Source organism: Doryrhamphus excisus, linkage group LG5 (genome assembly GCF_037039965.1).
Source record: "Doryrhamphus excisus strain RoL-2023G ecotype Guam linkage group LG5, RoL_Dexc_Guam_v1.1, whole genome shotgun sequence".
NCBI classification, from domain to species: domain Eukaryota; kingdom Metazoa; phylum Chordata; class Actinopteri; order Syngnathiformes; family Syngnathidae; genus Doryrhamphus; species Doryrhamphus excisus.
The window spans coordinates 15,861,616-15,884,737 of NC_136361.1; the positions used below are offsets into that span (position 1 = coordinate 15,861,616).

The following is a 23,122-nucleotide window of genomic DNA, read 5'->3' on the forward strand; positions in this document are numbered from 1 at the left end:
TATGAAAAATGATGATATTTAGCATATGCTGAATGTCTAAGAGGGCGGCACGGCTGTCTAGTGGTTAGCGCGCAGACCTCACAGCTAGGAGACCAGGGTTCAATTCCACCCTCGGCCATCTCTGTGTGGAGTTTGCATGTTCTCCCCGTGCATGTGTGGGTTTTCTCCGGGTACTCCGGTTTCCTCCCACATTCCAAAAACATGCTAGGTTAATTGGTGACTCCAAATTGTCCATAGGTATGAATGTGAGTGTGAATGGTTGTTTGTCTATATGTGCCCTGGCTGGCGACCAGTCCAGGGTGTACCCCGCCTCTTGCCCAAAGACAGCTGGGATAGGCTCCAGCACCACGCGCGACCCTCGTGAGGAAAAAGCGGTAGAAAATGAATGATGAATGAATGTCTAAGATAAGAAGGAAAAAAACAGCATCAGCAGAGATGGAAGTAGTTTAGTATTTTCAATAAAGAGATGGAAAAAGATTCACACACCAGGAGACTTCATTAAAACATACTTTAACCACATGATTCTTGTCTGAATGAAAAATCATCGCCCTGCAGGCGGTGTGCGTGAGGAAATTGCCCTGGTTAAATATCCATGTACTTTAGATGTGTGCTGAGGACTTTATACCCTGCAGACAGTCTCATATTTTTTTCTCAGAGTATGGTTAAAGATGAGTAATGGAGACGGAACAGGTAGGTGTCACCTTGTGGTCTTTTATAGATATTGATGTACCTATAAAACCAGAAGTGGTCATGGTTTCACCGAAAATTGGTGGGGCTAAAATTGGTACATTCTTTTTAAGTCTGAAATTGACATGAATTGATCAGAAGTTGTTATATTTATTGTTGATTTTTCAGATATATGTATGTGTACTGTGTGAACTGTCAGACTTATTAGTTTTTAGTATCAACTTTACTAAAGTTTTTTTTTTAGTTCATGTTTGCTGTTTTGTTTTATTTTAGGGGGGTCAAGTGTTAACAAATGTGTCCATCCTGTACACCACTATTATTAAATGACCCACGGTAGAGGTAAAGGCTGGATGCAGGCCTCCACAGCAGTGCACACACACCAGGTTTAGGTGGTACGCTTCAGCATATTAAACACATATTGTTTTGAGAAACCAAATTTGTTTACGATTATGGTGCCACCAACTAACCGGAACTACATTCCTCTTTACCGACATCCGACCAGAACGGGACAAAGCAGTGGTAAGTCACCATTGATGCACTACTGGGGATGTCATACGACCTCATGTAACTATTCTTTTTATAATAATAATAATATTTATTTTTAATTTAATTTATTTTTATTTAATAATATTTATAATACATTTTATTTATAATACATTTATAATAATAATAATTGGATGGCTTATGAGCCATCCCTGTTTGATGGTAACATTTTCACCCATCTTGGAGGGGCTTCACTTAATAAATACACTGTACTATGACTATTATATGGTATTATCACCTGGTGTATTTTTTATGCATTTTATTATCTAAAAATGTGTTCAAAGGTCACTGTGGCGATTGTAATCCGCCACTCTCAATATTAACACCTCATGTAATTACCATCTACTGGCACAAATGACATTTCCATTAAGTCCTGTGTATTTACAAACTTAAGTATTTCTCGAACCTGTCTCTATGCAAGAGACGTTCACTAATAATACACAATTATCTATAAACTCAGCTTTTCAATCAATGGGCAACTGTTTGTAATATTTGCATTGATTTCCATTAAGGTCGTAAATAGTTGAATTATGTGTAATGTTATATACGCGCTGCTGCTAACGCTACTGATATACTTCCGCGCTTTTAAACTACAAATTCCAGTGTCGTTGAACGCTATTGGCGGACGCAGTCGCACATACAGCCAATCAGAAACGCGCTTCTGGAATGAAGCCACAAGTCAACTTGTTATCCTATTTCCTCGACGTCAAAACGGAACGTCAAACAGAGGTGAGCGTTTCTCAACATTTATTATTTGTAATTCCGTATAAACGTCACTTTTTTGTTGTATAGTTGACATAGCGTGTGGATTTATGGACAATTTCGACTGCAGGGGAGACAGCAAATCGTCACTTTAAGACAATCGCCGCCATTATACCACCGAAGAAGGGTATCCCGCCCTCGGTCTTAAGTATGTTCTTCTTCTTCTTCTCATTGATGCGGCAATGTTAGCAGGGAGGCAACAGTGGTCCAGGTGGTTAAGGGCTTCCATGTGCAAGTCGGTTAAGATGATCAAGCCGTAGTTAATGGACGGACAGGCGGACGTTTTAGTAGCTTTTGGGCTAACTTGCTAGCCCGTCACCATGCTGTCAGCCATGTTGCTATTGCTAAGACAGCCATTTCTGCCTGGTCGCTAACTGGTTTAAAAACAGCTATGGCTAACTAGCTGCTAGCCGCTTGGTTAGCTTGTAGAATCAGACACAAATTGACCAGTCTTGCTTCTGCGAATACGAACCGTTGTGATATTGTATTTTATAATTTAATTATGTTTACTGTTGGCTACGACAACAACGCAACTATGGTCGAGTTAGTCTTAAAGCCAAAATGTGAGCAAAAAGTGTCAATTCATGCCTTTTGAGACGCTTTGGAGACGTCATACCAAAAGGGCACACATCAAAGTTAATTCCCTTTGTTGTAAATTTAAGTTTATTAGGCTTCTTTTCTCCTTGATGTCATGTTCGATACTTAATAAATCAATATTGTATCGTTAGTTGGCGTTGGAAAAGTAACCGAATAATTACGGTATCAAAAACACTCATTGTGAGGCGTTAAATGTGTATTACAAATAAACTATTACTGTATTATTGTTAGTAGTAGTAGTACACAAGTAGCTGAGAAAGAACAGTGCATATTTCTTAATTACCTGTGGTGTAAGTCTGGAATAAATACCAGTCCATAGATCCTTTATTTATTGCTTCATATAGTCTTCTCCCTTCCCATTTTTGTACTTTTATTTCATCTACTTTAAAGAGCATTTTGCTCTCAAATGAGGTTATTATGAGGTGTCGTCAAACCCTTCGTTTTTGACATTATTTCAAAAGGTTGTCGCTTGAAAATGGTTACAGATGAAGACATACTGTAAATTAGAAAAATCATCAGTATGACCCAAAGTTTTTGATGGGAGTAAATTTACTCATTTAATGTGCATATTATGACACTACCAGGCTCAGAATTTGGCAGATCCCCATCTCCACGATACCCACTCATTAAAATCTGTGATCCACTTGTGATACTTTTCTTCATCTTGCAAGCAAAGCCAGCCATCATCATTTTCGTTTACAGCGGGACCTTGAACCGCCTCAACAGCTATCATTACTGTTATGATTAGATAGATTGGTATAAAGTCTGCATCATGCCTGTGAATATTTCTATTAGCAATGTATTTTTTGTGCCGGCGAAGTCTTTGTTTGTTTTTTATTTGTTTTTTTACAATCCCAGTGCCCCCCTCACCATTAGCAGTGTTTTGACAACCCACCACATGCCCTCCTGCCACCCCGAACACGGTTTAGCAAAGCATCGGCTCAAGTATGCTGCATGCGGACTGTCATGGCGAGCCGAGTCACTGCCAAAGTCTATAAATTTCCAAACTTTGCATAGAAAGGCCTATGTTGCTCAGATTGAAGTTACAGATGTTTGCCATCTCCTGGTGTTAAGTATTAACTACATGAGGCACCATATTTGCAGGAATGGCCTGTTAAATTCAGCAATGTTGCTTGTCGCAATTTTATGGTTTGGGTGCTTAAAGGGCTATTAACTTGTGAATTTCAGTTTCAATGTCAGCATCACAGATTTAACTTTGTGCGTTATGCACTATATTGCAACTTTTAAGTACTTTGTCCCTGGATTTCATGGATGACTGTAGTGTGCGTTCACAAATGTGCCCAGTACACGAGCTTGCTAAAACAGGAACTGCTGTTGTGTTGTTACACTGATGTAACTGCTGAGTCGGATCATTTGCAGCTTGAAGGACTAGGTGACTCTGTCTTGAACATGCATACATTAAAAAGTCACAACAATGAATTATAGGTTGTAGATGTTTAGTGTATTTATTGTATGCGTTAAATGTATGGCTACAAAGGGCAAATGTTGGGGAAAAAAAAACAAAATCTACACTAAATGCCCTGTGGTTTGTTCCATAGATTGTTATTAAAAGCAAACAATGGCTGGTGTGTTTCTGTTTATTGCCACTATATTACAAACAAACGTCTATGTGTACATTTTTTAAGAAAAAGAGAGAAATATATTGACAATATATTAAAGCTACAAAGTACCATTTGCTACTTGATTTATGGCTTTGGTGCTTGAATGTGCCTAGTAGCAGATTAGATTGCTTGTCAGAGCAGAAAGTAGTCAGGTAAACATCTATCCATTTTTTTTTCTGGTTGCACATTGCTCATTGACTGACCTCTGAGCACTTCACAAACCTTGCACACAGATGTACATAATGTAGATTTCTGTATTGTGTATTCTACCTAAATTAAATTAATTTTACTCATCATGCACAGCCCTTAGGTGAAACAGGAACACATGTGTCTTTGTCTTTTCTGTGTTTTCCAAATAGAGAAAAACAGCTAGCATGAGGTAATAACAATGCAATGGAATGGGAGTAACCCATGTCTTTTTTTATTAAAATTCTCCAATAACATTTTACATCCATCCATCCATCGATTTTCTATGCCGCTTATCCTCACTAGGATCACCCTGGACTGGTGGCCAGCCAGTCACAGGGCACATATAGACAAACAACCATTCACACTCACATTCATACCTATGGACAATTTGGAGTCGCCAATTAACCTAGCATGTTTTTGGAATGTGGGAGGAAACCGGAGTACCCGGAGAAAACCCATGCATGCAAACTCCACACAGAGATGCCCAAGCAGCCATTCGAACCCAGGTCAAGTTTTTTGCTATCACTAATCATGGCAGATGTGACTGACCCCTGCCACAAACTATTACTTTTTACTTTTGCGACCCCACCTTGAGCTGGTAAATTAAATTCAAGCTCACAGGTGATACAGCAACTCCAATAGTTTACTGTATCTCTCGGTAGTGGCGTGAGGCGCTGTGTCACTATGGAAGAAAAGTAGTCTTTCGCCCACAGTAATGAATTTGCTCTAGCTAGGTTAGTATACAGGTCACATTATGTTAATCGAACACTGTTTTTTTCTAGGGCGTTATTGCTGAAATCGGTGATGTCTCATTCCATGACTCCTCATGCTACATGTTTTTCTTTCTGTAGAACACAGAGAAGAGAAAGACATGTGTTCATGTTTGCCATAAGGATTGTGGATGATGGGCAAAAAAAAGTGCAGTTAAGCGTATTTACTGTATTTTCTGCACTGTAATTTTATTGCACAGGTATTCCCCTTGTTTGCACATTTTACAATATATTTCAGCTGTTAAGTACACTTGATTCCTTGACTTTATGGCGTTGCTAGTGACTTCAGTGCATACAAGTTCCGACTCGATTATTGTACTTGCCAAAGCAGGGAAAGCTTATTTAAACATTTTAGCCAGTTAAAAACAATTTTGTCAGGGGCATTAATAAAGGTACAAAGCATTCACGGAATACTGAAAAGTGAAATGTGAATCATCCCAACGCCAAGCCAGGAACCGTATCCAGCCTATTGTGTTGTTGCTACACAACCCCTGAGTCATGTGGTGAGCACTTGAAAGAGCAGATGGCTGTTAAATATGCACAACTCCAAAATATAAATGTCACCATGTATATACATACTGAGCACACACATACGTAGCATAAACGCCGACTAGAAACTCCCAACAACAATGAATGCATACTGTAATTCATTATTTAGCATTGTGTCATTTTATATCTAAGCTGTTGTCTTGATCTTTCATCAGGAGGGGGCAATGTTTACATCCTCAAATGTCGATGTTGTGCACAACGCCCACGTTTAGCTGTATCATTACTTTCATATACCAAAAAAAAAAAAATCCATCCTTGTTGTAGCTGCAACTTCCAAAAGCGAAACTTTTCATTGCTACATTGTACAATTAAGCCAGCATGTGTTTGATGTCGTATTTGTAATTCCTTAGGGGCCATGGAGACCACGTCAGTGTACATGTGCTTCCCCTGCTACAAGGAGTTCAGCACTCTGGAGGAAGTGCTCAAGCACCAGTTAACGTGCACAGCAGAGGAGGACCAGACGGACCCATCTGGAACCACCCCTGTTATTGTTCCGGTGCTCCAGACGCAGGTAAATACTGCACTTGCAGAGGCCATCATGCATTGTGTCATATGGAGTCAGCACAGCGGCTTAAATCCAAGTGGATATTGCTTCACAAAAGGCCTCACTCATGTGGCAAAATGCTTACCTGAAACATACAATGGAACATCAAAAGTGGAAAAGCAATTTGTTGGGGAAACAGCTTTGAAGAAAAAAAATAAAAAAATCAGAGCATGAGACAAATGTCGCTTATACGTAGGGACAAAGAGGGAAGCTTTCTCAAGCTCAGTCAATGCGCTTTTTAACCTTCTTAACTGTCATACAAGTGTAAAAAGAAAAGGTAACCACTCAGAGAATACAAAAATGAAAAAAAAAACTAACTGGGAAAGAGGCAGGCTTACTAAAGCTGACTCGACACCATGCTTCGTGCTTATTAACATTCTTAAGTGTCATGTAAGTTTAAAACAAAGTTAAGTGCTGTATAATCAAAATAGAATAAGATAAAACTGCTCATTTTTTATGTGAGCGACAGACTTGCAGCATATACAGAAGTGGAGGTGACGGAAACTGTCATACAAGTGTAAAAATAACTTCACCTGTCTATAAAAACATTTAAAAGTCTACAAATGGTGGTGTTATTGTGAATTTAGATTACACTGTAACAGATGTTCTTTCACCTGTTCAAACAATGCAGCTATTTTAGATGTAGTAAATTTTTTGAAGTCAGCCATATTGTACTGAGCAACCTGAACAGAGACGCGTATGACTCTCCTATGTGCTTAGAACTGCATCAAACATGCTCTCTTCTATTGAACCCTGAACTCCTAGTTGTGACGTCTGCACGCTACCCACTTGACCACCGTGCAGCCTGCTGATTACTGAAGAATGGAAAAATTATGAAATAATAGTTTATTTTGGGGCAAAATATTTTGGTGGAATCCAAATAGGGCTTTCAAGGATACTTAGCAGTCATTAATTTTTGGTGATTGATGTTGACGTGAGGTGCCAGTGTTCCTTTTGATTGATTTAATCGTAAAATTCTTAATGATAACAGTTGTTCTCAGCTGGGCGCTTAACACTGGGCTGAGCGCTAAACGTGGAGCTGTTTGCGACAATTTGAGGTTGCATGATGTGCTCTTTTGGGCAGAAAATTGATTAGCTCAGCGGGAACACGAGGGGCTGAACTGTTTTCCACAGAGAGTACAGACTGTTTCTCTCCGATGCTGACAGTGGTATTACACGGCATCTGATGGACCTGTCAATGCTGGAAATTTTGAGATGTTACAGAAAATGCACAGCACAAAAAGTCAATTACTGACTGCTTTCAAGTCATTGTAGTATATTTGCTCCATCCAGTGTGGAAAGAGTAGGGGCAGATAGACCATATTAATTTAACATGTTAGTTAGCAGGATTATGCAAAATATTGTCAATCTCCCACCCGAGAATGTGAATAGTATGGCCCCAATCCCATTTTCTGACACAGTTCATCCCCTCCCTCGAGTTGGTACAGTCCCGCAGAGGACTTGCTCATGCATGACTATAATCAATGTGACCGTTCCTCCCGCCAGGTATTGACACCCACTGCCTTTCACAATTGAAATACATTGGATTGTTGGCAAGTGTCATTAAGAGACAATAAAGAGCGACAACATAATGAGAGAGAGGCTGACAAAGTGTGTGATGAATTATGAGGCTGTTCAATTATGATGCTTGTGAATACGATGGTCGACAATGACAAAGAAGGCATTTTACACTCACTGTTCCGCACTGTTGAATTAGCCATGTTACAACGGTACTCGGGGGGGGGGATAATTATTTAATCAAAAGCTACAAAAAATATTTGTGTGTAGCATTTTTGTGTGCTAAATATTTTATGTTATGACATTGGCACCTGCGGCTTATTGACAAATGTGGCGTATATAATATATATAGAAATGATGAATGAAAGGGATAATTTTTGACACAATGTGGCAGCGAGATCTACATGAGCACGTCCTTCATAGTCCAATAGTTATTTATTGAATTCAATATTGTTTCTCAACCTAAAATATCTGATTTTCTTGGTGAGAAACGATTGAATTCAAGAAATTCTCCGGGCACTCAATCAAGGATCGACCGACACATCGGGCCGATATTTGCGTTCTTTATTTGAATCGGTATTGGCCGATGTGCGCGTGGGTGCGCGTCACACTGCGGAGGAGCACTCATCACATCGATGCTAGATAAACTTAAACTACGACAAAAATGTTTTGCACATGGTTAAATATTTATTCCTTTTAAAGTTGATAATGCCGTTTAAATGTGTGTTTTAAGAAAGCTGAATCCTACTGTCTTCAGTTTACATTTAAATAAATATTTGTTTAAACTTGAGACCTGTAATATTTGTTATTGTCATTTTTTCATGTAAATTGAGGCAGCAAAAGCAGTATCGGCCACAAATATCGGCCCAAGCAAAATCGTCCATCGGCTAAGGGTGATGGAAAAAAAATCGGCATCGGCCCGAAAAAAACCATACCGGTCGATCCCCACAATAAATCGACCACAACTGGACTGTTCAGGTCTTAGAAGATTTTTTTTCACCTCCCACCTGAGCAGGCTTCATCAGTTCATGCCCAAACACTAGGTGAGGCACACACCAGTCAGACAAGACAGTAGAGCTCTAGTCTGGGAGCTTGATGGAAGATCCAGTCTATTTATTCTCTAAAGGAGGAGGGAGTTATAGACATGTATGGTTGGCTCTTTAACGGTGTCAAATGACGGTCGTTAGGATACAATGGAGAGGGGGGCCTCTGCCTACCGACGATGGTCCACCACTCAGGCGAACCGAGGAGTATGCCGGCTGAGCTATTATGCTTCTGTTGTTGGTGTGTTTTGAAATATACACAATAATTGACATGTAATAGGTGTGTAACGATTCATCCACTACATCCATGTATTGATTTATATTCCAGGGTTCAATTCCACCCTCGGCCATCCCAGTGTGGAGTTTGCATGTTCTCCCCGTGCATGCGTGGGTTTTCTCCGGGTACTCCGGTTTCCTCCCACATTCCAAAAACATGCTAGGTTAATTGGCGACTCCAAATTATCCATAGGTATGAATGTGAGTGTGAATGGTTGTTTGTCTATATGTGCCCTGTGATTGGCTGCCCCCCCACGACCCTCATGAGGAAAAGCAGTAGAAAATGAATGAATATTATATTATTTTTATGTTGATAAACGGAAGCAGAAGTAGCAAATAAGCCTGCTGTACATTAATTCAAAATGTATTGAATATCGACAATGTGAGCTAAAAAGGTTAACCTCCTCTGTTTTAATTCAACATGACGTCAAATAAAATGTGAATGCATTTGCCATTAATCGTTGTTTACTTGTTTATATCCATAATTACTTTATACCTGGAAAAAAAACCCCACACATATCTAGCTAACCTGAACTGCACTGTCCAGTATCCAATAATTTATTTAACAGTCACACTGGTTGAATTTAGTTATTAAATCGTCATGGCATCGTTTTAAATGAACCGATGTCATCCATGAATCGTATCGGCAACCACAAATTGTGATACCAATTATTATTATTATTATTATTAGAAGGAATTTTTACACCCTTACTATGTAGTCAAAAGGAGCTAGTTTTTCCCCTCTTTCTCTGCACTCCAAATCACAATTAAAAAAAAACGTATAACTTATTCCAATTAATGCTCCTTATGATTTAGGTAAATAAACGTCCCAGCTATAATTAGAGCATTATTGTCGTTAGATGATCATTTAGAGAGGATAAAAATGCTTGGGTGAGACTTGCTCATTCCCAAGTGTTTCCATCATGTAAGAATGACTTGGCCAAGTAACACATTAAAACAGTATTACATCAATAAATCCAAACCCAATTGGTTAAATCATTTCTCCCACATTATATAATATTATAGACTGTAATATTGCCATGACTTTGCAGAACTTGCTAAGGAAGCAGTCACATTCATAATATTTGTGCTGAGCAATCACAAAGCCAAAATCTATCCTTCCTTCAGAAATGTTAAAAGTTCTCTAAATCGGATTCCTTAAGTGCAGTTTTTCTTCTTATCACACTGCAATGGCCTCCTGATCTCAGTTTGGAGAAAGGGTTTCATACCAGCAAGATGGCAATCGATGTGAAGATTTGGAGCAGGCGGGAAAGGCGTGTAATGAGGTCACAGAGCAGACTGAACCCCGAGCTGCTTCTTCACATACGGTGCTATCTGTCGAGGCCATCTGAATCACCAGAATAGTCCTCCTGCACCAGTCATGAACTTGACAAGCTCTTCATTGTTATTTTAACAATTTCATCAACATGGACAGATATGTTAATCGAGTGCTGCAGCATTCATGGAAAGGTGCACAAAAGTAACGTGTTTGGTGGCAGCGTCTTTCGCCCTGTGACAGCTCAGGCGAGACCTCGGGGGGGGGGGGTGAAAGCAGCAAGTCATGTATGGGTCCTCGTTTAGGAGTGGGCGGACAGCTTTCTTGAGGTTGAGCTTGCGCCCAGACTGCTTTTAACTCAAACCGTCCAACACTTGTCTATAAGGCACTGTGACACAGCCGACAGACTGATTGCATCCCACGGCGAAAAACGAGCTTGAGAAATTCATTCGCCACTTTCATTTTTTTTTTTCCTCTAACAAATCTCTCATTGGGTTTCGGAAACCTGCGACATGCCGCTTTTAATCCCTCTGCTTTGACATATTAAGATGGTTTACTGCAGCCCTACTTCATTAGCTTGGGTTGCTGTAATTTCTTTGTTTATTAAAAGAGCCGTTGCTACACACAACAATGGCTGTTAATGTCTTTATAAAGATAAAGAGAGCATTTATATTCAGCCTTGTTGTATATATGAAGGGAGCTTTAATTGTAGCACAAAGTGCCTCAGTGCCTTGGCAAACGTATAACTGCCTTTATGGTTTATGATACCCATAACAATATAATTTTTTTTGCATTCTATGTGAAATTTCCTTTTTTGGGTGCAGTCCCAAGTTTAGGGCAGTCTTCTAAATAAGTCACAGGTTAGCTTTTGTCGAGGTTGCCAAGTGAGTAGACGCCTGTAAGCAGCTTGGATTTTTTTTGGTAATAAATATAAATAATATAAATTATATACACAATTACGATCCCAATCAAAAACCCTAATAATATGTATCTTTTTCCCCTGTAATCCCTTCATGTTTTTATAGCCACAGCTAACACAGGAGACTGCAGTCCCACAGATCCAAGTTGAATTGGAGCCGCCCCCCGAAGAGCCTGTTGATGATGTGGTCCAGGAGACAATGGTCACCATGCAAACCGAGGGCAACGAAGACCAGGCGACAGACCAGCCTAGAATTCTCTACCAGTGCGGGGACTGCGAGGAGCTCTTCAAGAGTCTCGACCTGTGGCAGAGTCACCGTAAAGAAGGTGCCTGTTTAAAGGTTCCTGTTGAAAGCCAGTTGACTCCTGAGCCTCAGTCTGAACTTCAGATGAATTCGGTTTCCAGTTTACAAACCGATGAGGCTGTCTCACAGGGCGACGTCGGCAATCGCACGCCCGAACAAGCAGAGGAACTGAGACTAAAGGAGGAACAGCTGCAAGAACTTGAAAAAAGTTCTTCGATGCAGAATTCTGAACCATCAGCACCTGATGTGACACAGGAAGAGTCTCCCAGGAGGAGAGGGACGGTAAAAAAGCCCAAGCCTGAGCCTGTGCTCCTATGTGTGGACTGTGGCTCCTGCTTCGGCCTCGTGTCTGAACTTGTGGCCCACCGCAAGACACACGGCTTTGAGGAGGCCCTTCACCACTGCACTGTGTGCGGGGAGAGCTTTCTCAATACTACCCTCTTCCTCTACCATCGCAAACAGCACCGGCAGAAAGGCGAAGGAAGCGCGACAGTGGCGACGACCAAGGTGGAAAATCTGTGCGAGCCGAGCAGCGCGTCAGACGAGCAGGACCAAGCAGGAACTCCATCAGCCTCCTCCGTACACCAAGCAGAGTTGTTCCTCTGCATCCAGTGCGGGGCGAGCTTCAAAGACGCCACCGAGCTAACCACGCATCGCAAGGCGAAGCACGATCTACACACACCGCTTCACAGTTGCGCTTACTGCGACCAGACCTTCATGAACACCACCCAGTACTTGTACCATCGAAGGCAACACAGAGTCATGGAATTTGGGCCTATCGACGAAGTGGACACGGGCGATGAAATGGCCACCTCTATGGATGCGCCACAGAGCTCAAAGCGTCCCCTCTCCTCACCTGCTGCGAATCAGTTGGATGCACCGTCTGCTAAGAGAAGCAGGCCGATTTTCAGAATCGTGAGCAAAGGTAAGTCGCCAGGTCTTACTTGGGGAATAAAAAAATGCATGCATTGCAGGAACTTTCATGTTTTCTTTCTGTTTTCAGGAAACAAGGATGTAGGTTTAAATCAGGAAATGGAGGGTGGAGCTTTAGTGGCCCCGGACACGGCAAACCTCCCTCCGCCAGCCAAATTGCTGCAGGACTGGTCCCGCACAGCTCTGCCGCACGTGTGCCCATACTGCGGCAAAACCTTCACCCGACGTGTCTTTCTGCGCACACACGTCTATAGTCACACAGGAGAAAAGCTCTTCACTTGCAAGGTGTCCATCTTAGTTTGCAGTCAGGTCCATTTTAACGCACAATGCTTCATACAATAGTGATTTATCCTTGTTGTTTCTTGTTGTGCAGGTGTGTTCAAAGTCCTTCACCAACTCGCAGAGCCTGCTGCGTCATACCATGAACCACTCTGGCAACAAGCCATTCTGCTGCAATGTGTGCGGCAAGAACTTCGCCCAGGCGGCAACCCTAAAGAGGCACCAACTCATTCACACGTCGGAGCAGCCTCGCCGCAAGCGTGGACGCAAACCGGTACCGTTTTGACACTGCTAACTGTTATTGTAAAGCTCTTCTTTTTTTAATTGCGCTTAATTTTGGTCTGTATGTGGGGAAGCTACTCCTGAACTGGTACACACAAAAGTGTGACATTTAGTAAAAACATTCACCCTTACTATGTTACCTGTGGTATTATTTTTTTTTATTTTTTTTAAATTTTTATTTATTTGGGCAAATACACAAAACACCACAGTGCATCTCCCACACCAATCAAAATACAACTCTCCATTATTTACATCTGTATTCAACTGATCACAAGCCCAAAAGGAGTAGGCCGAAGCAAAAGCTTATAAATGCCTACCCCTTTTTGCAAGATATAATCATGTTCATGCCACTGTCTTGTTTTCCCCTGTTATTATTATCATTGTAATTTGTTATTGTCATTATCATTATTGTTATAATCTTTATCATTATTAACATCATTATAATCATTAATAATATTAACATTTGCATCATTATAGTTAAGAATTTATTTATATATATATATATATATATATATATATATATAAATATATATATTATTTAATTTTACAGACTTCATTGCTTCTTGTAGAGTGCTGTATCATTCCATCTGTTATTTTCTGAAATCCGCAGTATCTGTGCTTTTATTGTCAATTTATTAGCCCACTTTTTTTGTGACATTTACATATCATTGTCTGGATTGCATGTGTCTAATCTTGTGCATTAACTCCAAAGTCAGATTGGTTTGTAATGAGCCAAATTGTTTGAAAAAAAAATATCTTTGCAGGGCATGGTCAGGATAGAGCCACTAATTGTCCATAACTAATTTGTCTAATAATGATGTAACTTTGAGGATATATGTGTTACATGTATGCTCGCTTTTGGAACAATACCTATTGCGAGCGCCACAAATTTTGAAAAAGCTTGACCACTAATGTTACACGTCTTGAAAAGTTTTACGAACCAAATGTGTTCTTTTTATCACCGAGTGACCCTACAATATTGCTGCCTTAAAAGATGAATAATGATTGTGCTGAAGGCTTAATATAGAGTATTTTTAGTATTTTTAAACCTTGCTGCCTAATCATTTTTTTTTTACATTATCCTTTACTGTGTCCTTGCCTGCAGGTGGTTGACATGGACACAGACGGAGGAGATGCTCCTTTCTCATGCCCCCTCTGCCCTTCACACTTCAACACTGAGGATCAGCTGTATCATCACAAGTAACAAAAATTTGTCCACAATTATCATCCGAAGCTTTTATTGTCATCGAAATGGCATGTCTTGATGCAAGACTATTATATTTTCAGCCTGTAAGGCCAGGGAGTCTTTAGCTAAAGCATTCAGCCTTAGTAACCCTGTTTAAAAAGCATCTGATTTACTCATCCTTGCACAGCACGGGCTGGGATTTAGATAAACGTCCTCTCGCTAGCCCGGAGCTGTACCAGCTGAGCCGTGTAGCAGGACCTTTAAGCTTTCCGAACACAGCGTGCCCTCGATATCTTTCTGTCCTTGAATTTCAGCCTCATACATGACTGACAGACAGAGGCCAAGTAAATTAAGGACGTCAAACAGGACAAGGCAGACAGCCTCGTCGAGCAAGAGGAACAGTGTACTGCGTATACGTCTTCACTTTTCTTTCTGCTATTTACTATTAACGTTTATTACTGTTAATCAAGTCTGTCGACATTATAAAGGTGCATTATTGCATAAAATGTAATATTACTATCTTATTACTAATAAAAAATAAATCTGGAAAGGGACAAACACTTTTTCACACCACGGTATACAGTTATCTTAAAAGGAACACTATGCAAAATTGAATTTTTAATGATGTTCATAATGAAGAGCAAATGGTAAATTAATAAGCAATGTTACTCACTCCATGTAGCTTCGAATGAGGCGCACGCTGTATTAATTTGCTGTGCATGGGGTCAGGCAGCCACCACGTCCTTGCAGCATGCCGCGTTGTATTCTTCCAGAGTCCAGTGTTTACAAACCAAAATTAAGTTGTTTAATTAATTTATAAGAGCTCATGTGTAACTATGAAATGTCGAATTTTGTAACATGTTGTTTCTCTTCAGTGAATAGGCTAGGCTATCATCATTTTGCGGTTAAAATATGACTATAATGTTATAAAATATAACATTACAGCAGGGGTCTCAAACTCAATTTACTTGGGGGTCCACTGTGGGTGAGACTGGGCCGCATCAGGTTTTCCAAAAAAAACAACAACACGCATTTATTAAAAACAGAAAAATAAATAAACTTTGCTTTGGTTCCGATTTTCCATAAGAAAAGCTCTGATAAAACATTCCACTGTTCTCAAATATCTTCATTTTTATTTTTCTACACAAAATAAGATGAAAAATAAATTAACAAATCAAGAATAAAGAAAATCAATTAATCAGTAATACATATAATAATAATAAAACGGCAAATAATAAAAACTTAAGAAACCACATATAGTTGGTGGTAGACAAATTATTTTTTTCAGATTAAAATAAACAAAGCATTATTAGAGCCCTGTAGACATGACAAAACACGACTATAGTCACATTTATACTTATTTTTATTTCCAACATATTGCACAACTGCAGGGTCTTGAGACACATGCTAACTCGCAAACTAGAGCGCTAGCGACCTAAACGGTAGCCTCCAAGTTATTTCCTTTCAACTTAAAAAGCCAAAAACTTACCACTTCCACACGGATAGGGAAGATAACTATTAACAGTTATTTAACCTTTTAACATGAACATTAATCAAACGTAATAATTTTTTCTAGGTACAGGATACCATACAGCATCCATATCAAACTTGCGCGGGCCACACTTAACATTAAACTTTCATAGCAAGGCGGGGGCCTAAACTAGCCGCGTGTTTGAGACCCCTGCATTACAGTATTACTACTGTAGATACAACTTTGGATAATCCCTCCCTCTCCTACTTGAGACAACACTTACTTGCCAGTCTCCCAGCAGCTATCACTTGTCACCCATGGTTGACCAATGAGCCAGTGACTGTCTTTATGGCTTATACTTTTAAGAAAAAAACCCATTTGCCTTGTTGTCCCTTGCTTATCACAGCACATTTAGTACTTAAGAGAGATGACGCTGGTGCAAATTGGAATTCTCATGCGACCTCTGGATCAGCTGTCTGTGAAATATAGATTCCTTTTTGCCAATCTTGTCTGTTTAGAACACATCATCTTTGGTAAATACAACCTGCTATCTGACATTGTAGCCTTAGGAGCTGCAAAATGGCCCCCACTTGAATTGATGTATAGCTTAACATAAAGCGGTGGATAAATACAGTCTTTTAGTTTACTGCTGTTCTTTTATCTCAACCTCTTAAGACGCTCTGCTAATGTCCCTCGTTTAACAAGTAGCGCAGTCACTTCCTGATAGGTGCACCCTATTTATTTAGATTTTTAAAAAGTGTATTTTAAGACTATATTGAAATAAATGTTGCAAATTATGCTGTTAAATCCTGTGCATTTAATGCCTTTCTTTTTTTTTTTTTAAATCAGGCTTCTCCACACCAGCCACCCGTTTCCCTGCCCAGATTGCGGAGAAGCGTTCAGCCGCAGAAAGGACCTCGACCTGCACTCTCTCACTCATCAAGGTCAGACTCGAGGGGGCTCCAACCCTGTAGGAACAATTCACCCACACACTTGTATTGTCAGCAGGAACAATGCGCCAAGCTGGAAGCTTTGTGTCGCTTATGAAATCTCATGTGCATTTCCTGCACATATCTTGCATGTGTATGCACATCTTTTGTCTATTGTCAGTCATTTGTGTTTCCACACAGCTCCTGTAATTCAGTGGGAATAAAGATGAGGGATGAGTGCGTTTGTGGAGACATAACGAGAAATCTGTTCCACCATCCTAATGGAAGCAAATCAATTATGATGTTCTTATTAGTACAACTCGCAGTGAATTACTATTGACTAATGCCGAGTCTGCAATGAATACCATTGCCAGGCACAGCCGGGGCCTATGTTGTTTATTCCCAAACATACATCCATGTTTATGTGCATTGTTCCGCTGATGCATTAGGTCAATGGCTTTCTATTGATCGGGGTCTCAAGTGGAATGGAGGAGGAAGGTGGAGGTAAATGAATTGGGTCAACATGCCGACACTTCGTCTTAATCACAGGGGTGGGGACCCTCATTAGTTAAGCTCGAACAGTCTGCATGCGGCCGAGGTCAGAGGTATGAGAGAGATGATTGGAGGGATTTGATCCATTGATCAGCCCCGGACTGTTGGGCGGGATTGTCCTTATTAAAGGTTTAATTGGTCGGTCACAGAAATGGGCGGGGGGGGGGGGGGGGGGGGTGCCGCTACTGGGGCAAAAGTACACATTGTTAGCAGACTGTGAGCTGTTGGCATGACGGCATATCGACATGTTGATGAACCATCAGTGTCAGCGATTTTCCCAGACAGATTTTCACCCCAGCGGGAGGCTGTTTACTTTGCCCAAATAGACACAGGACAGTAACTGGCTTGAGTATATTCATTGACGGGGAGGGATCAATAGGGAAATGTAAGAAATGGTTCTGAGCATTAGTTAAATGTCAGAACACATTTCCCAAGCAGAAATTGCCACAACTGACAACGACAGTTATCGCACAATTAATGGTTCTTTTCATTCGGAGCAATCTGTTGCTATTTGTACTCTGATAAATCGTTTTAGTGTGGAGATGTGAAAGAGTTTTCTTAGAAGATCCCAGTGACAAATTATTCTGTCTGATTTAGTTTTTTGTACTGCACATCGTAAACACCCACTTTTTTTTCATTTAGAAGCAAATGAAGCAGCAAAGTGTCGATGAGCCGCAGTGTCTCCCGCAACCAATTCACAGGAGACTCTAATGATGCAAATATCACTTATTAAACTCAAATGTGTAGGCTTCATGAAAGTTGAGGTGATTACCGTGGCTCTAAAGATGGAGTCAAATCACCAGCCTAATGAATTTAAGTGGGACTTTGATCTCTTCAGCTTGATCGGCCGATATCACTCATCATATATTGCATTTACATAGTCCATTTAATACAAGGTAGTGTTCCACAAATCATCACTAATGAAATTAATGCAGAGACAGCACTCCTTTAAAACAACAGTACATGGCAGCATCGCCTTTAGTTTTGAAAGCCCATTCCTCCCTTGTTGCAGACAAGCAGCCCGTCACCTGCCCTCACTGCTCATCAGCGTTTATAAACCAGGCTGTGCTGGACATCCACCTGCAACGCTGCCCCACCTCTGCAGAGGAGAGGAACACCGGCCGTGGGCGGGGCCAGGGCAGAGGTCGCTCCACTGGACAGGTAAACTGCACAAGAATTCATTCTTGCTTGATTATTATTTCACTGTTACTATCACAAAACCTGCATTAACTGCAGAGACAATGTTTGAAATAACACTTTAATACGCATAACAATCACTCAGTTGTTAAAAGAAGATAAACACAAATAAACAACCCTTTTGATGATGCCTGTCCACGTCATAAAAGGACCTATTGCGACATGCATAAGTCTGTGAGGACCTGGCAACGCTTTGACAGGAGCCAATCATGAGCTATGAGAAAACTCACAACGAGCTTATCAACCCATTGGCGGTCATTACTCACAGTATCTTACGCTAAAATCATCACACAGTAACTTAACACCCACACGGTAGGTATGAAATATGCAATAATATCCCATAATGTATTTATATTTGAAATATTATTGTATATTGTGGGATGATATTGTATATTTCTTAGCGACCTTTTGAGTGTTAAGTTGCTGTTTGATGATTTTAGCCTTCAGGAAAAAGCTGAAAGAAACAAACAATCTCAGACAACATTGTGAGCCAGACTGTTATTTTGAGTAATGACCTCCTGCGATTTCTGGTTGACAAGCTCGTCGTTCCCCGATCACGATTTTGTATAGTTTTTTAGCTACCAGTATTTAAGCAATTAGTTGTAGTTCAGAAGTTATAGGAGCTGTCACGCGATTAGAACATCTGCTGCTTCACAATGAGGGACTCCTCATTATTTCAACCCCATGTCCAGATGGAATGCGACCTGTGCGGCCACCGCTGCATGACCCAGGAGAGCCTCGACCTCCACCGCCTGTCCCACACCGGCCAGACGCCGCTCAAATGTCCGGTGAGGCCTTGCCGGCGCCGCTTCATCTCAAACAAGGCGCTGGAGGAGCATGTGGTGGCCCACTTCCAAGGCAAGCTGGGGAAGTCCAAAAGCCAGGTCCGCTTCGAGTGTCAGATTTGCCAGAAGGGGTTCGCGTACAACTCCACCTTCCAAGTTCACATGAGGACCCATACGAACGAGAGGCCCTTCGAGGTACGTTTTTTCAGAACTCATCTTATTTCTCTGTACTACTCAGAATCCCTTTTTATTACCTGCATTTCAAATCCAGCGCTGGCTCACCCATCACGGTCACACATGCTCCCCCCGCGCCCTACGTTGCCATCTTGGCGCTTCTGGACTGCGGCCATTCGTGCCTGCGGGTATTTCCTCCCTTGCTGTAGTGGTGATTAATGGCAGGGCTGAATTAGGGCCTGTCAGCTACTGTTACTATTCTGGGAATCGCTCCCCCACCCACCTTCCCCACCAGCGACCCTCCATCTTTGCCGTGGTGATGACATCCACGCTACCCACCCACCCTGGCCCATTGCACCGGGCCTCTGTGGAATTTGATTTAATGTTGATGCCGTTGCAGCATCTATCAGCCACAAAAAGATGGATGTTTGATGCACTGGGGCTCCAACACAGTGCTGAATATTAATTTATGTCTATTATATTTAAGACGCATACTCAACAGGAGCATGCAGTTTTATCCTAAGAAATACCGAAACCACAAAACCAAGACCGGGTTTGTGTAGTATTGTCTCATAAACTAATGAATAATCACCAAATGGGAATCAAAGCAGCGCTTTATTATGTTGCTGTTATGTACTTCTCTCCTCCTAAAAAGCATTATAAAACATCTTTAACTCTTCATAATGCATCATAAATACAGTGTTAGGGGTGTGAGAGCCATAAACAATGAAACAGAGGTTCGACCCCTTGATCTCCTGACTGTGCAGGCAAGTGCTAACCACTTGGTCCACTGTATTGAAGATGCTAAAACAAATTCATTTTTAAGTTCTGGCTTTTCCTTGTCACTACCACTTGCCATGACTCCTGCCGAGGCAAACATTGGGCTACACTGTTTTCGTCTGCTTGTAGCCTGAATCGCCGTTTCTGCGTAGAATGCTATCTCTGTTCATCCGCTTTGAGGCACACACCCCCGCCTTGTGGAAATGCAATGCTATGTCCGGTGTATACTTCCTCTCTCTCACTTTTAATGCCTACCATGTGGGGTATGCCTCTATACCGAACCGAAAAATCAGATTACGAATAGAAGTACCATTACACCAGGGGTCTCAAACTCAATTTACTTGGGGGCCACTGGAGCTCGGGTCTGGGTGAGACTGGGCTGCATCAGGTTTTCCAAAAAAAAACTAAAAACACATTTAAAAAAACACATTTATTAAAAACGAAAAATTTTAAAAAATTTCGGTTTGGTTCCAATTTTCTACAAGAAAAGCTCTGATAAAACATTCCACTCAAATATCTTACTTTTTATTTTTCTGCACAAAATAAGATGAAAAATAAATAAACAAATCAAGAATAAAGAAAATCAATCAAGTAGTAATAAATACATATAATAATCATAATAAAACGGCAAATAATAAAAACTTAAGAAACCACATATAGTTGGTGGGAAGACAAATTATTTTTTTCAGATTAAAATGAACAAAGCATTATTAGAGCCCTGTAGACATGACAAAACACGACTATAGTCACATTTATACTTTTTTTTTATTTACAACATATTGCGCAACTGCAGGGTCTTGAGACACATGCTAACTCGCAAACTAGAGCGCTAGCGACCTAAACGGTAGCCTCCAAGTTATTTCCTTTCAACTTAAAAAGCCAAAAACTTACCACTTCCACACGGATAGGGAGGATAACTATTAACAGTTATTTAACCTTTAACATGAACATTAATCAAACGTAATAATTTTTTCTGGGTACATGATACCATACAGCATCCATATCAAACTTGCGTGGGCCGCACTAACATTAAACTTTCATATCAAGGCGGGGGCCTCAAGCCGCATGTTCGAGACCCCTGCATTACACCCTTAACAAATATACAACTTGGGTCTGGTACTACGCCGTGCATTTTATATTTTTCGCATCCTCTGAGTTCTTTTGTTGTTCCCGCTATCTTTCCCCCCCATCCTCCTCCATCAGTGCACCACCTGTGGCAAAAGCTTCCGCCAGCTGCCCCACCTACAGGACCACGAGCGCATCCACAGCGGCGTGCGGCCTTTCTGCTGCTGGATCTGCGGCAAGAGCTTCAGCGTGGCGGCCCGCCTCACCGAGCACGCCCGCACCCACAGTGGCGAGAAGCCCTACGCCTGCCCACATTGCCCCGCTGCCTTCCGCTCCCGCTCCAACCTGGACAAGCACATCCGCCAGCACGGTGACCTCCCGGCGGAGGCCGCGGAGCAGCTGGCCAACGCCACCCAGCAGGCACAGGTCCAGAAGGTTCTGGAAGGTGCCAAAGTGCTCTCTTCCATGGCTGCCACCGGGGTGGAAGTGGACAGTGGCAGTGTGCAGACCATATATGTGCTGCAGGCGAGCGAGGGGGGCGGAGAGGCCATCATGATCCCGGCCGAGGAGCTCAGCGGCATTGAGGGCGCATCGCAGATGGTCATCCTGCCTTCGTCGATGCTGGGGACGCAAGGAATCAGCCTGCCCACAATCACCATGGACGGCGGCGAGATCACCATGGTGGAGGCGACACAGTCCCCGCAGCACGCCATCGAGTTCATCGTGGAGGAGACGATATGAGCGCAGGTGGTGTGAAAGAAATCTCTGGCCTTTTTTGCATTTTAAAACCCAAACGTCTTTAGATTGCACCTTTACACATCAGAGTCTCAATTGTACAGCCGGGCTTTCATGAGGGAAGACCACCTCATAAAGTGTCCCCTGTTTTTCCCTTCCAATAAAACTCCTCAGCAGCTCCTCAGGAGCCTTTACTGCTGTCACTTGCCTCTTCTGGCTAACCACTGTGGAGAGAAATAGCACCCAGCTCAACGGCAGTCCAAGTCAGAGCGCATCCTCCATCACCCCCCTCTTACTGTCACTTGCTAGCAGAGGAGTGTGTGAAGTAGTGTGTACCGTATAGATCAGCAATCATTTGGCGGACATTGTTATCGATTGTTTTCGTCCTCTTAATTAAATAAATTATATTATTATAAAACCATGCACGCTACATTTGTGATGATTTGTGCTACATAATGCAGTGGCATTGAGTTTGATGAAATTATCCAGCACTTGCTGCCATTCCAAATCATAAATAATGATTCTATTTGCAGCCCCCCATGGCAAGCGGCGTAATACAAGTTTTGCCTCCACTGCGGTGGCCCATTACGGGTTTCCCAAGCTAAGAGTTTATGGCTGTCTCCCACCCAGTGATTGCTGACGGGGTGGGTGGGGTGTGAGCACACACAAGCGAGCAACCAACGAGACCCACTCTGTCTTGGTTTGTCTCCATGTCATGGATGCTGATGATAGTGAGAGAAATTGAAATGGCAGCAACATGCTTACGAATTGGCCTCCTGAGGTGCAAAAACAATCGCATGTTGGAAATGTATCTCTGTATTCTACTATTTGTGACAAACGCTAATAAGCAAAAGCAGTATATTTTGTAAAGACAAATTCTTCTCTTGGGACGGACAAGTAATCAATGATCACGCTATTTAAAGGGTTTTCAAATTGTATTAAAAATAAGAGCAATATATTTGGTGAGAGCACTGAACTCTCATCAAATGAGGAAGTAGCTCAGAATTAAAGCGGACAGAATCTCGACAGCAGTTCCAGTGCCTCTTTAGAAAGTGAAACTTAAGCTTATATGCCCCGAAAGTTAAGTTTGTGTGAGAGACTAACTATATGAATAGTGTGTCTGTTTACCTTCTCAGTCATTTTCCACAGCTTGCC

The 23,122-nt window shown here is 41.5% G+C and overlaps 1 protein-coding gene across 3 annotated transcripts; it reads left to right on the top strand.

Moving 5' to 3' along the window:
- The first annotated feature begins 1,842 nt into the window (after positions 1-1,842).
- znf574 (zinc finger protein 574) lies at positions 1,843-22,388 on the top strand. 3 transcript variants are annotated; one of them, XM_078790789.1, is made up of 11 exons: positions 1,867-1,959; positions 2,023-2,140; positions 6,070-6,230; positions 11,402-12,524; positions 12,603-12,817; positions 12,906-13,085; positions 14,199-14,293; positions 16,600-16,694; positions 18,244-18,392; positions 19,121-19,408; positions 21,371-22,388. In XM_078790789.1, exons 3-11 carry the CDS (start codon positions 6,075-6,077, stop codon positions 21,971-21,973), a joined length of 2,904 nt encoding a protein of 967 aa, XP_078646915.1. In that variant the 5' UTR covers positions 1,867-1,959; positions 2,023-2,140; positions 6,070-6,074; the 3' UTR covers positions 21,974-22,388. The 3 variants fall into 3 exon arrangements, with proteins under 3 accessions (XP_078646914.1, XP_078646915.1, XP_057909923.2); XM_058053940.2 differs by having other exon boundaries at positions 1,869-1,959; positions 2,063-2,140; XM_078790788.1 differs by lacking the exon at positions 2,023-2,140 and having other exon boundaries at positions 1,843-1,959.
- Positions 22,389-23,122: the final 734 nt, after the last annotated feature.